Genomic DNA, 13067 nt, shown 5'->3' on the forward strand with positions numbered 1-13067 from the left:
GCCAGGGCAGCAGAGCGAGAAACTGTCTCAGAAGAGGAAGAAAATCACCATAAGGGAGCTTAGCCAACTGACCAAGAGTCTATGTTGAAGAGTCCCACTGCCTGTATTCAAATACTACTTGAGTAGCTATCTGATTTGGGGGAGATTACTTATCTTCTCTGTATCATGGTTTCTGCAGCCATAAAATGAGGAGGATAATAATAATGTACTTTACAGAGTTGCTGTGAAATACCTGGCTCATAGCAATTGCTTTATTAATATAATTGTCGTCAACATCATCACCACCACCATCATCAAGAATGAAATGCCTTTGTTCTCACTCATAGGCGGGAATTGAACAATGAGAACACTTGGACACAGGAAGGGAAACATCACACACCTGGGCCTGTCGTGGGGTGGGGGGAGGGGGAATGGGGGAGGGGGGAGGGATAGCGTTAGGAGAGATACCTAATGTAAACGATGAGTTAATGGGTGCAGCACACCAACATGGCACATGTATACATATGTGACAAACCTGCATGTTGTGCACATGTACCCTAGAACTTAAAGTATAATAATAAAATAAAAATAATGAAGTGCCTTTTGGCCAGGCAAGGTGGCGCCTGTAATCCCAGCACTTTGGGAGGCCGAGGGGGGTGGATTGCCTGAGCTCAGGAGTTCAAGACCAGCCTGGGCAACACAGCAAAAGCCCTGTCTCTACTGAAAATACAAAAAAAAATAGCCTGGCATTGTGGTGCGTGCCTGTAATCCCAGCTACTCAGGAGGCTGAGGCACGAGAATCACTTGAACCTGGAAGGCGGAAGGTGCAGTGAGCTGAGATCACGCCACTGCACTCCAGCCTGGGTGACAGAGCAAGACTATCTCAAAACAAAAAGAATGAAATGCTTTTTATTTTCTGTCTTGAGACAAATGCCATCAGTTATCCAGCTGGCACAGTGAGGCCACCCCTCGGTTTATCCAGTGCTTCTGCGGCATGTCTGTTGGAAGCTCAATGGAGAGGACATAGTTGGTAGAGTGGCCTGTGGTGGAGAGGGTTCCTCTGCGGGCACTTGTTTTGTAGACTGGACACACATAAATGTCCTGATGCAGAAATATTGCGCTCTCCCCAGGTTTCAGCCAAATGATGGGCAGTGGGTCATAGAGGATTTTGGGGAAAGATTCCCCAATCTGCATCGTTTTCCTGTCCCAACGGGCACCTTCTAAGAAGAGCCCTTTGATGTAGGCCCCATCTTCGGGGTTATTCTCCATCACTGTTTCTTGTGGGGTTACCTGGAAGAATAAAAAGCTGTGAGTTCCATTGCCTGCCATTTTCCTACATGGGCAGCTTTAAGAGCCTGGAATCTTCTGATACTCAAAGTGCAACCTGGTTGCAATATCTACCTCTCCCAGGATCCAGGGACAATGGGGCTTCTGTGAGAATATTCCTGCCCACCATACATGGGCCAGGCCTGACTCCTGGTCAGTATGCTGCCCTTCCCAATGGTGGGCTAGAGAATGCACTCAAGTAGGAGTCACGTTATTCTAACACATTACCTCTAACTAGCTTAGTGACTTTGCACAATCCCTTCCTTTTCTGGATCTGGATTTATAAAGTGAGGGGTTAGATTCAGATACAGAGACAGACTGGGTACAGTTCTGGAGATGAGTGTGGGGAGAATAAAGCCTTGATTTCTAGTTTCTGTGGTATAAAGACTTCCACCATGGTCAATTTCAGCCTACCAACTATTTAACAACCAGCTCACAGAATTCCTGAAAATGTAACAGTTGGCCCTGGTAAGCTGATATGAGTGAGCTCCAGCACACCACTGCTTCGATTCAGAGGTGGTAAACTCAAATTCCTTTAGGTAATTGCAGAAAATGGACAAAGCATAGGAGAATAGGGAGGGGTGGGGATTATAGTGAACCAGAGAGCACAAGCTCCATTTAAAATCATTCAAATTATACTTTAAAAAATGTTTGTGGTGAATGGAATTTTTTCCCATTTCTAATTCTAAGTATATATTGGAAGAATAGGAAAAGGCTATTGATTTTTATAAATTTAACCAATATCCAGTGACCTCGTGAATTCTTCTACAGATGCTCCTCAACTTACAACGGGGTTATGTCCTGATAAACCCATCATAAGTTGAACATATTGTAAGTCAAAACTGCATTTAATATACCTAACCTACAACAAATATCATAGCTTAGCCTAGCCTCCCTTAAATGTGCTTAGAACACTTACATTAGCCTATAGCTGGGCAGGAATCATCTAACACAAAGTCTGTTTTATAGTAAAGTGTTGAGTGTCTTATGTAATTTATTGAATACTATACTAAAAATGAAAAATGGAATGGTTGTATGGGTACTCAAGGTGTGGTTTCTACTGAATGTGTGTTGATTTCACATCATGAAGTCAAAAACTTGTAAGTTGAACCATTGCAAGTAAAGGACTCTATGTTTTTAATCACTTCGGATTTCTAGGTATACAATCATTTCAACATCAAGGAAGATGGTTTTATCTTTTTTTCAATGTTTATCCTAGTCATTTTTTTTCTTGTCGTATTTATTTTGGCTTAACATTGTCTTCAAAGGCTAATCAAGTTAAGTTCATTCATAAACTGATTTAAGGCATAGGGCAACCAGTTTGTGACCTCTGGACTAGATGATTTCAAAGGATCTTTCCATATAATTTAAAATTCTACAATGCTCTGTATCAGTCAGTCTTAGCCATTCTACTCTCTATATATGACAGGCTGATGCTTGACTGTTGGCCATTCTTTTAACTTTACTCCAAGCGAAGGACTACCTAAGGGCATTAACATTCTTCTAAATGAAGAGTCCACCACATTGAACAAACAGAGTGGGAGAGTGCCTTCATTTTTGTTGTTCTGATGGAATCTGGAAAGATTCCCTTTTTGTATACACAGAGACAAAGCATTGGGAATCCTCTAATTATTTTAGGAGTAGCTTTTAGAGCTACTGTAAATTATGCTAAATGCTTCATATGTACCATTTCAGAAGCATTTGGGTCTTAACACATCCACATTTTTTGACTCATAAGGAAATTGGCAACATTGCTTTCTCTGGTCAGCCCCTTGAATGAGCCTAACCCAAAGCACCCCTACCTCAAACTCAAATCCAATGTGGTCAATGGGGATGGTATATTTCCGGGCATAATTTTGAGAGACGCCAGTCAAAAAAGACTGTGTGAAGTAGAATCCAGAGATCCAAAATACCACAGGGGGCCCCTTGTCAATCCATTCCTGGAGAGCCACAGAAATCAAGATTCAAAATCAACAACACATCAAAGATAGTTCAAATGCAAGTAATGTAACGAGTCCCATATAAAATGTTTTTTCTTATTTTTCTTGAAACAGCCCTCTTGGTTTAGCTTCTATCTTCCCACTTTTGAAATAAGGGTACAAAGAAATATATTTATACTTTAAGAAAAGCCCAGGTACTACAAAAATTATCCAGGCGTGGTGGTGGGCACCTGTAGTCCCAGCTGCTTGGGAAGCTGAGGCAGGAGAATCGCTTGAACCCAGGAGGCAGAGGTTGCAGTGAGCTGAGATCATGGCATTGCACTCCAGCCTGAGTGACAAGAGTGAAATTTCATCTCAAAAAAAAAAAAAAGAAAAGCCCAGTTGCAAGCTGATATCAGGGACACAACAGAGAGTGGTGGGGACTGTAGCAGTGGAGAATATGTACCTTGTCTAAACTGAGCAGCTGCCACTCATCTCCAGCAATAGTCGCCATGCCATGCAAGAACGCAGGCGCATTGTTTCAGGTCTTCTGTTTTTTGCAGTACAAACATCAGATTTTTATATGTAAAAAATCAATGTTTACATGCTGCTCAAAAATGTTTAAATTACCAGGCAGCCAAACCAAACATAATTATTGTCCAAATCTATCTCATGAGCCACCAGTTTGTGACATTTATTCTAGTTCCTGTTCCCGTCTCCATAGGCTATAATCTTTTTTTTTTTTTTTTAGATGGAGTCTTGCTCTGTCGCCCAGGCTGGAGTGAAATGGTGCGATCTCGGCTCACTGCAACCTCTGCCTCCCAGGTTCAAGCCATTTTCCTGCCTCAGCCTCCCAGGTAGCTGAGACTACAGGCATAAGCCACCATGCCCGGCTGATTTTTTTGGTATTTTTAGTAGAGATGGGGTTTCACCATGCTGGCCAGGCTGGTGTCGAACTCCTGACCTCAAGTGATCCACCTGCCTCGGCCTCCCAGAGTGCTGGGAATACAGATGTGAGCCACTGCGCCCGGCCAGCTATAATCTTTTCAAGGACTTTCAAGTCTCCCTCGTGCTTCTAACTCCAGGAAGACTGTTGCCAGAGGCTCAAACCAGGATGTTCTGTGGCTGCCTGCCCTCCTCCCCCTGCCTCTAGTCTGTCATTTCAGAATGTCCTCTCCACCTAAGTGAGCATGCCAGGTTCTGGGTTACCCCTGACTCCCAGGTACCTGGAAGAAGGTCAGGCGGGCCAGCAGGTCAGCCACGTAGCCCCCCAGGGGCTTCAGTGATGGGTAAGACTTGGCTGCCCACATGGCTGGCACTTTACCCACAAGCATGCTGTTAAAGACTTCCTCTAGCTCCGAGGACATCAGGACCTGTCCTTTGATGGCTCGGCCAAGATCGATGAGGCTCCTCCGAACCACTTTGGTCAGCCTGCAAGAACAGAAGAGCTGGCTGAGCTGGGCTCTCTGGTGGCCACATGCTACCCAAGTCCACTGACTGCTGTCTCCTTGTACTTATCCCCTCTTTAAAACATCAGTTAATTAATGCACAGTCATTAAATGAGGAAAAATTAAATCACCCATTACCTTGCTACCTAAAGATAACGTTGATATATATCTTTCCAGATTTTTCTCTATGTGAACGCAAATTATTTTTAATGAGATCATACTATATTATCTTCCTGTAATCTGTTTTTCTTTCTTAGCATATAGGAAACATGTTTCCAATTCAATAGAGACCTAAATTGTCCTTTTTTTCTTTTTTTCAGAGATGGGGTTTCACTCTGTCATTCAGGCTGCAGTAAGTAGTGAGATCATAGCTCACTGTAGCCTCAAACTCCTGGGCTCGAGTGATCCTTCTGCCTCAGCCTCTGGAGTAGCTGGGACTACAGGCGTGCATCACCATGCCTGTCCTTTTTAATGACTGCAAAATGTTCCATTTTGTTTAACTATTCCTCTATTGTTGACATGTTATTTCTAGATTGTTGTCACTATCAACAACATTGCTAGCAAAATTCATCCATCTCAATCTTTTTGCAAATTTTAAATTATTATTAAAAATATTTCTAGGTCAAAGAGCACGCACAGTTTTAAGGCTTTCAATTCATATTGTCAAAGTTGTTCTTTTTTTTTTTTTTTTTTTTGAGGCAGAGTCTTGCCCTGTCACCCAGGGGAGTACAGTGGTGGAGTCATGGCTCACTGCAGCCTCGATCTCCCAGGCTCAAGGAATCCTGCCACCTCAGTCTCCTGAGTAGCTGGGACTACAGGCACATGCCACTATGCCCACCTGATTTTTTTTTTAAGTAGAGACAAGGTCTCCCTCTGTTGCTCAGGCTGGTCGCAAACTCCTAAACTCAAGTAATCCTCCCACCTCAGCCTCCCAAAGTGCTGGGATTACAGATGAGCTACCACGCCTGGCCCAAGCTTTTTTATCGACTATAAGGTGCACACCTGAGAAAAGGCAACTAAGGGCAGCCTGGGAGATGTCAAATTCACCTGCCTGTCCCTCTGTCCTCTATGTTACGAGGCCCAGCCAAGCCCGGAGGTAATTCACCTAAGGAGACCAAAGAATCTGCCACTACAAAGAGCTTTTCATCTCCAAAGATTTATGGAATCTCAACTGAGTGGACATGAGAATGATCACACGCAGGAAAAGGATTTCTGGATGTGTAACCACTAAACCATTGTATCAAGAGGAATGTGGCCGGGTGTGGGGGCTCACGCCTGTAATCCCAGCACTTTGAAAGGCCAAGGTGGGTGGATCACTTGAGGTCAGGAGTTTGAGACCAGCCTGGCCAACATGGTTAAACCCCGTCTCTACTAAAAATACAAAATTAGCTGAGTGTGGTGGTGCACGCCTGTAATTCCAGCTACTCGGGAGGCTGGGGCAGGAGAATTGCTTGAACCCAGAAGGTGGAGGTTGCAGTGAGCCGAGCTAACATCGTGCCATTGCACTCCAGCCTGGGTGACAAGAATGAAACTCTGTTTAAAAAAAAAAAAAAAAAAAAAAAGGAATGTAAAATTCAGACATGTGTTTGCTAAGCAGTCAAGGGTAAAAGCTACCATCTGAGGGATTACACCACAGACCTCTATTATACCTAAAGACCTACTTGCAAAGATTCTCTTTCTATTCTTGCAACTATGAGCTCTGCTAGTTTTAAGGTTTTAGTACCCAAGGAAAGAACACTTGCCCAGAAGACACAGTCACAGTTCCCCTGAAGCTGAACTGTTGCTGAATCATTCTGGGCTTCCTGTATCACTGGGTGAAAAGGCAAAAAAAAAAAAAAAAGAAAGAAAAAAAAGGGGAGGAACGTTAGAGTACTGCTTGAGATGATTAATCCTGACCATTGTTGGAAAATAAGATTGGTTTCCCTGTTCTTTTTTTCTTTTGAGACAGGGTGTCACTCTATTGCCCAGGCTGGAGTGCAGTGGTACAATCTTGGCTCACTGCAACCTCCACTTCCCAGGCCCAAGCAATGCTCCCTCTTCAGTCTCCTGAGTAGCTGGTTCTACAATGCCCAGATAATTTTAAGTATTTTTGGTAGAAATGGGTTTTGCCATGTTGCCCAAGCTGATCTCGAACTCCTGAGCAATCTGCCTGCCTCAGCCTCCTAAAGTGCTGGGATTACAGTGCTGGGTGGAGTGAGCCACCACGCCTGGCTTGCTGTCCTTTATAGAATGCCCAGTGGTAAAGGCCAGTGAAAGCCCCTGCAATCACCAAGAAGGGGCTCCAGTGGCCTTAGAGGAGAATGACAGCAGAGGAGGGAAGCCATTAGTTTTGGTGTCCAGTTGGACAGTCCAGGACTACAGTCCATCATGCTAAGATGTCTCACAACAGAAGTGGCCTCGTCCTAGGCTCATACCCCATACCTTGCTTGGTCCCTGCTACGGCCAACTGCCTGTTGACTCTAAAGAGTAACCCTAGGCCAGGCGCAGTGACTCACACCTGTAATCCCAGCACTTTGGGAGGCCAAAGTGGGCGGATCACCTGAGGTCAGGGGTTCGAGACCAGCCTGGCCAACATGGCGAAACCCCATCTCTACTAAAAGTACAGAAATTAGCCGGGCGTGGTGGCAGGTGCCTGTAATCCCAGCTACCCAGGAGGCTGAGGCAGGAGAATCTCTTGAACCTGGGAGGTGGAGGTTTCAGTGAGCCGAGATCGTGCCACTGCACTCCAGTCTGGGTGACAAGAGCGAGACTCTGTCTCAAAAAAAAAAAATTAAAAAAAAAAGTAACTTTAAAACTCAGGAAGCCTAACAACTCTCAAATAACATTCCTCCAGTCCCCTGGTCCTCTGGAATCAGGGCTGTCCTTAAAATGAAGCAATGACCCAATGACACAGAATAGAGGCAGTAACACGTGGAGTGTCTGGAGCAGCAAGACCTTGGTCTTGGAAGCAGAAGTGATAAGTTTTAGCCCACTTGGCTCTGAGTCACTTGAGACCTACATCAAATCACAGTCATCTCTGGACCTCAGTTTCCTCATCTGGCCTAGATGTTCTTTGATAACCCTTTCAGTTTTGACTATTCAGAAATCAAATCCAGGTGATCCCACTGGGCTCCATGCTGTGTAACTGGAGGAGAAGAGGACTAGAATACAAGGCCAGAGATCCTTGCCCCATGGCCAGCCTATAATACCCCTAACTGTGTGGTAGAGGCACTAGGATGAACGTCTCCCACCCCTTTCTAGATTTACCCAGATTTCACATATTGGATAAGTACATGGGCTCTGGAATCAGACTTAGTTCTGGGTTTAAACTGAGTTTTCCCATTGAATGATTGAATAACTGAGCAACCTTGGGCAAGTCTTAACCCTTCTGAATCTCAGAGTTTTGTTTTTTTTTTTTTTCTTTAAGAGATGGGGTCTTGCCATATTGCCCAGGCTGGTCTTAAACCCCTGGGTTCAAGCAATCCTCCGGGCTTGCCTCCCAAAGTGCTGGGATTGTAGGAGTGAGTGATCATGCTCAGCCTCAGTTTTCTTATTTGTAAAATGCAGGTAGCAGGATTAGTAACTGGACATATTTCAAAAGACTATTGTGTAATTTTTTTTTTTTAAGGGATAGGGTCTTTCTCTGTCACCCAGACTGGAGTGCAGTGGCAAGATCATAGCTCACTGCCGCCTCGAGCTCCTGGCCTCCAAGAGATCCTCCTACCTCACCCTCCCAAGTAGGTGGGACTGTAGATGTGCACCACCATGCCTGCCTTTTTTTTTTTCTTTTTTGGAGAGATGGGGTCTTGCTTTGTTGCCCAGGCTGGTCTTGGACTCCTGGCATCAGGTGATCCTCCCTACTCTGCTTCTCAAAGTGCTGGAATTACAGGCGTTAGCCATTGTGCCCAGCCCTATTACATACTTTGAATGAGACCCATGCATAGTGTTTAGAACCATATCTGTCACTAAAGGCTCAATACAAATGGCTCTAGGCCAAGTGCAGTGGCTCCCACCTGTAATCCCACCACTTTAGGAGGCCAAGGCTGGAGGCTTCCTTGAGGCCAGGAGTTCAAGACCAGCCTGGCCAACATGTCAAAACTCCATCTCTATAAAAAATAAAAAATAAAAAAATTAGCCAGCGTGGTGGCATGTGTCTGCAGACTCAGCTACTCAGGAGGCTGAGGTGGAAGGACTGCTTGAGCCCAGGAGTTTGAGGCTGCAATGAGTCATGATCACACCACTACACTCCAACTTGGGCGACAGAGAGAGACCTTAACTCAGGAAAGAAAAAGAAAAGTGGCTCTAATGACTACTTTTACTATTAGCCTGTGCTTGATACTGGTTTTAGCCTAACTTTATAGATGTCACATGAATGAATGGGAATGAATGAATAGAAGGAATGATTCAACCCAGGGTCAGCATGTGCTGGGGATGGTCCTATTCACAGCCCCTATTCACACCCCTAATATGGGTGGGGCAAACCACTTCATCTGCATAGCAACCCCTTCTCAGCTACTGCCTGTTAGATCCTACTCCTCACGTTCCAACTCCCGGGATTCAAGCTACATCATCTGGCCCACCTGTTGAATCTGATGAGCTCCTGCCTTAAGATGGTGTTCATGGATTCCTCATAGACCACGGGGTACAACTTCATGACCTCTTCCAGGTCAAAGTCTTTGGGAAGCTTGGAGAGAATGTCTTGCGCCAACTCCTCAACCACTTCCTTAAAATACAGGCAGAAGAGAGGTGAGAAGCAAGCCCTACAGGCTGTGGCTTTGGATAAACTTGAAGTACTGAGCATCTGACTTTTCAAATGTATTCTGTGGAACTTTCCTGAGAACTCTCCAACAGAAGCCATTTCTGCCTCCGGTGGGGAAAGGAGTCCCTCATTACCCCACCAGCCTTGGGGAGGGCATCGCCCCTTGGCCCAGAGTAGAGTCCTGTCCTTGGCAGGGCACGGTGGCTCACGCCTGTAATCCCAGCACTTTAGGAGGCCGAAGTGGGTGGATCGCTTGAGTCCAGGAGTTTGAGACCAGCCTGGGCAACATAGCGCAACCCAGTCTCTACAAAAAATACAAAAATTAGCCATGTGTGGTGCTGCTTGCCTATGTTCCCAGCTATTTGGGAGGCTGAAGCAGGAGAATCACTTGAACCCAGGAGGCGGATGTTGCAGTGAGCTGAGATCTGGCCGCTGCACTCCAGCCTGGGTGACAGAGGAAGACCCTGTCTAAAAGTAAAAAAAAAAAAAAAAAGAGTCGTGTCCTGACACCTCTGGCAAGAGCCGAAGGGCCAGGAAGGGAAATCCTGCTCTGCCAGTTAGCTTCAGGGCAGCACTGAGCCTCTGTCTTCAACGTCACACCTGGGTGAGAATCTCCCACAGCCTCCGACCCCTAAGGATTAGCTCCTGGTGCCATGGGGCCCTTTCTCAGTGCCCGTGACACCTGGGAAAGCAGCAGGCCATTATTCAGCATTGAGCAAGAAAAGCACAGAACCCTCAGCTTAGCCAATTAGGGAGGGGACAGGCCTCAAGGCTCAAGGAGGAACAAGACCTGAGTGTGGGAGAGACAGACACCCTGTGGTCCTGTGGATGTGGGAGGCTGGGATGCATACTTCTTTTCCCTCTTCCCACTGTGAGGGGAATTTCCACTTCTACATCAGGATCCACCAACCAGGGTGGTTTACCTTCATACCAGTGATACTTAATGGCACTAGGAACCAAATCATGAAAGCAAATTAGCAAGTTCTACAGTTGGGAGGGGTTAAACAGGAGGTAGCTTGGAAGGTGGAGACGGGAAGGGATGGGAGAGGAAGCGGGTGGAGTCAGGAGACGGTGGCTCTGGCTCTAGCTCCGTCCTTGATTTCATGAAAGCCTGGAAGCCAGTCACTTTCTCTCTCAGTATTTGTTTCTCTCTTCATTTGTAGACTTAGGAGGGTGGCCTGGGTCAGAGCATCACACAGAGTGGACTGGGACTACTAGAGGTACCTAGGATTTTAGGTGTTTCCAGGACACAGAAAAATCATGTCAAGTCACATGGTGAGAAAGTTACTCTTTCAGGTTTTGGGTTTTTTTCATTGTTGTTATTGTTTTGAGATAGTGTCTCACTCTGTCGTCCAGGTGGGAGTGCAAAGGCACGATCACAGCTCACTGCAGCCTCGACCTCCTGGGTTCAAGTGATCCTCCTGCCTCAGCCCCCTTAGTAGCTGGGACTACAGGCATGCACCACCACACCCAGTTAACTTTTTTTAAGACAGGGTCTCACTCTGTCACCTAGGCTGGAGTGCAGTGGCGTGATCTCAGCTCACCGCAGCCTCAACAGCCCAGAATCAAGCGATCCTCCCACCTCAGCTTCCTGAGTAGCTGGGATTACAGGTACACGCCACTGAGCTCAGCTAATTTTTTTTGTGTGTGTATAGACAGCGTTTTGCCATGTTCCTCAGGCTGGTCTCCAACTCCTTGGCTCAAGCAATCCACCCACCTTGGCCTCCCAAAGTGCTAGGGTTATAGGCATGAGCCATGGCGCCCAGCCCTCGGTTAACTTAAAAAAATTTTTTTTGTAACGATGTGGTCTCCCTATGTTGCCCAGGCTGGCCTCGAACTCCTGGCCTCAAGTGATCCTCCTGCTTCAGCCTCCCAAAGTGCTGGGACTACAGTTGTGATTCACTGCACCTGGCCTCTTTTCAAGTTCTGACCATTCTTCTCTTTTCATTCCTCTCAAAAAGAAAGTTTTGGGTCAGTGCCAATTCTTTGACACTCACACATCTTTTTCCTTTTAACAAGAAGCCAGCAAAGCCTCAGCTCAGGGGCTTTGGCCAGCAACATCATCTGGGAAGAACTTAACAACTGTTCATGCTGGGAGCAGTGGCTCACGCCTGTAATCCCAGCACTTTGGGAAGCCAACGCAAGCGGATTGCTTGAGCCCAGGAGTTTGAGACGATCCTGGACAATGTGATGAAACACTGTCTCTACAGAAAATACAAAAAAATTTAGCTGGGCATGGTGGCGTGTGCTTGTAGTCCCAGCTACTCGGGAGGCTGAGGCAGGAGAATTGCTTGAGCCTGGGAAGCGGAGGTTGAAGTGAGACAAGATCATGCCACCGTGCTCCAGCCTAGGTAACTAAGCCAAACTGTGTCTCAAAAAAAAAAAAAAAAAAAAAAAAAAAGAAAAGAAAAGAAAAGAAAAACAACAACAACAACAAACAGAAACCAAAAAACACCAACTGTTCACTGTTCAGCTTTCATTTTCTTTTTGTGCCTATCATGACTTTATGGAAATGATGCTGGGTTTCCACTTATGGTTCTAATGTGTAATCTTTTAAATCAAAAAAAAGAAGAGAGTTAGTTTTAAAACATTACGTAGAAAAAAAAGCAAAAGAAAAAGAAAAAAAGCAAAAAACCCATTATGTAAATGGAGTATAGGTGATAGGTGGATATAGCAGAAAACATGAAGGTTATACAGGAATAGCTGACATTTTGGAAACGCTGGTTCCCTTGCAGCTCTGGATATAAGGACTCCCGGCAGTAAGGCCACAGTGCTCCTTCCCTGCCCCTGGCCAGGAGGCTGCCAGGCCCCCACTCTCTGCCTCTTGGTCATCCTCCAATCCTGTGTGTCCACTGGATGGAGAACTGCCTGGGAAATAGGATTAAGTCCCCTTTCCCGAGCTCAGTTACCTGAGGGGACTTGCCACTTTCTCCTGACTGTCTAGGGAGGGTCAGCAGAACCCCCTCAAACAGCTGGTTGGTTTCCTGGTTGTCTTTGGTGATGTCTGCGTTCTCATGGAGGCCGAACACTTCTGGGTGGGCTGTGATGGGGAGGTTCCTGAGATAGTCGATATAGGACTGGAAGGGAAATCTTCAGTTGAAATCAACGAGGGACCTCGGAATCCCACAGATGACTCCAGGCTTAGCAGAACCCAATCAGAACAGGAATCACACTGTATCAGTAGCACAGATCACACACACACACACACACACACACACACACGGGCTGGGCGAACACATCCCTAGCCCTCCCTCATACAGTTTTCTGGGGAGTAGGCATGAAAGCAGATGAGGCTGAATTACCTCTTAGCCCACCCTGGCTTCCTCTCTGCTCCCCCAGTGGACCTGGCTTTGGACCCAGACAGAACTGAGTTTGGATCCCAGCTCCATCCCAAACTGTCAGAGGCATTCGAACCAGAGCGACTCCATCTTGTATAGGGACTGGGTAAAATAAGGCTGACACCTAGTGGGCTGCATTCTTAGGAGGTGAGGGCATTCTAAGTCACAGGATGAGATAGGAGTCAGCACAAGATACAGGTCACAAAGACCTTGCTGATAAAACAGGTTGTGGTAAAGAAGTCAGTCAAATACCCCCAAGCCAAGATGGCCACGGAAGTGACCTCTAGTTGACCTCACTGCTCATTACACACTAATTATA

The 13067-nt window shown here is 46.0% G+C and overlaps 1 protein-coding gene across 1 annotated transcript in view; it reads right to left on the minus strand.

The window, feature by feature from the left end:
• Positions 1-872: 872 nt before the first annotated feature.
• Positions 873-13067, minus strand: part of DNAH3 (dynein axonemal heavy chain 3) — a 218456-nt gene continuing 206261 nt past the window's right edge. Inside the window, exons 58-62 of the mRNA XM_054533552.1 lie at positions 12320-12487; positions 9232-9374; positions 4451-4655; positions 3108-3245; positions 873-1269 (exon numbers count right to left, since the gene is read on the minus strand). Coding sequence (XP_054389527.1) covers positions 916-1269; positions 3108-3245; positions 4451-4655; positions 9232-9374; positions 12320-12487 — 1008 coding nt within the window. The 3' untranslated portion in view covers positions 873-915. The remainder of the gene's footprint in view (positions 1270-3107; positions 3246-4450; positions 4656-9231; positions 9375-12319; positions 12488-13067) is intronic.

Source organism: Pongo abelii, chromosome 18, assembly GCF_028885655.2.
Source record: "Pongo abelii isolate AG06213 chromosome 18, NHGRI_mPonAbe1-v2.0_pri, whole genome shotgun sequence".
NCBI classification, from domain to species: domain Eukaryota; kingdom Metazoa; phylum Chordata; class Mammalia; order Primates; family Hominidae; genus Pongo; species Pongo abelii.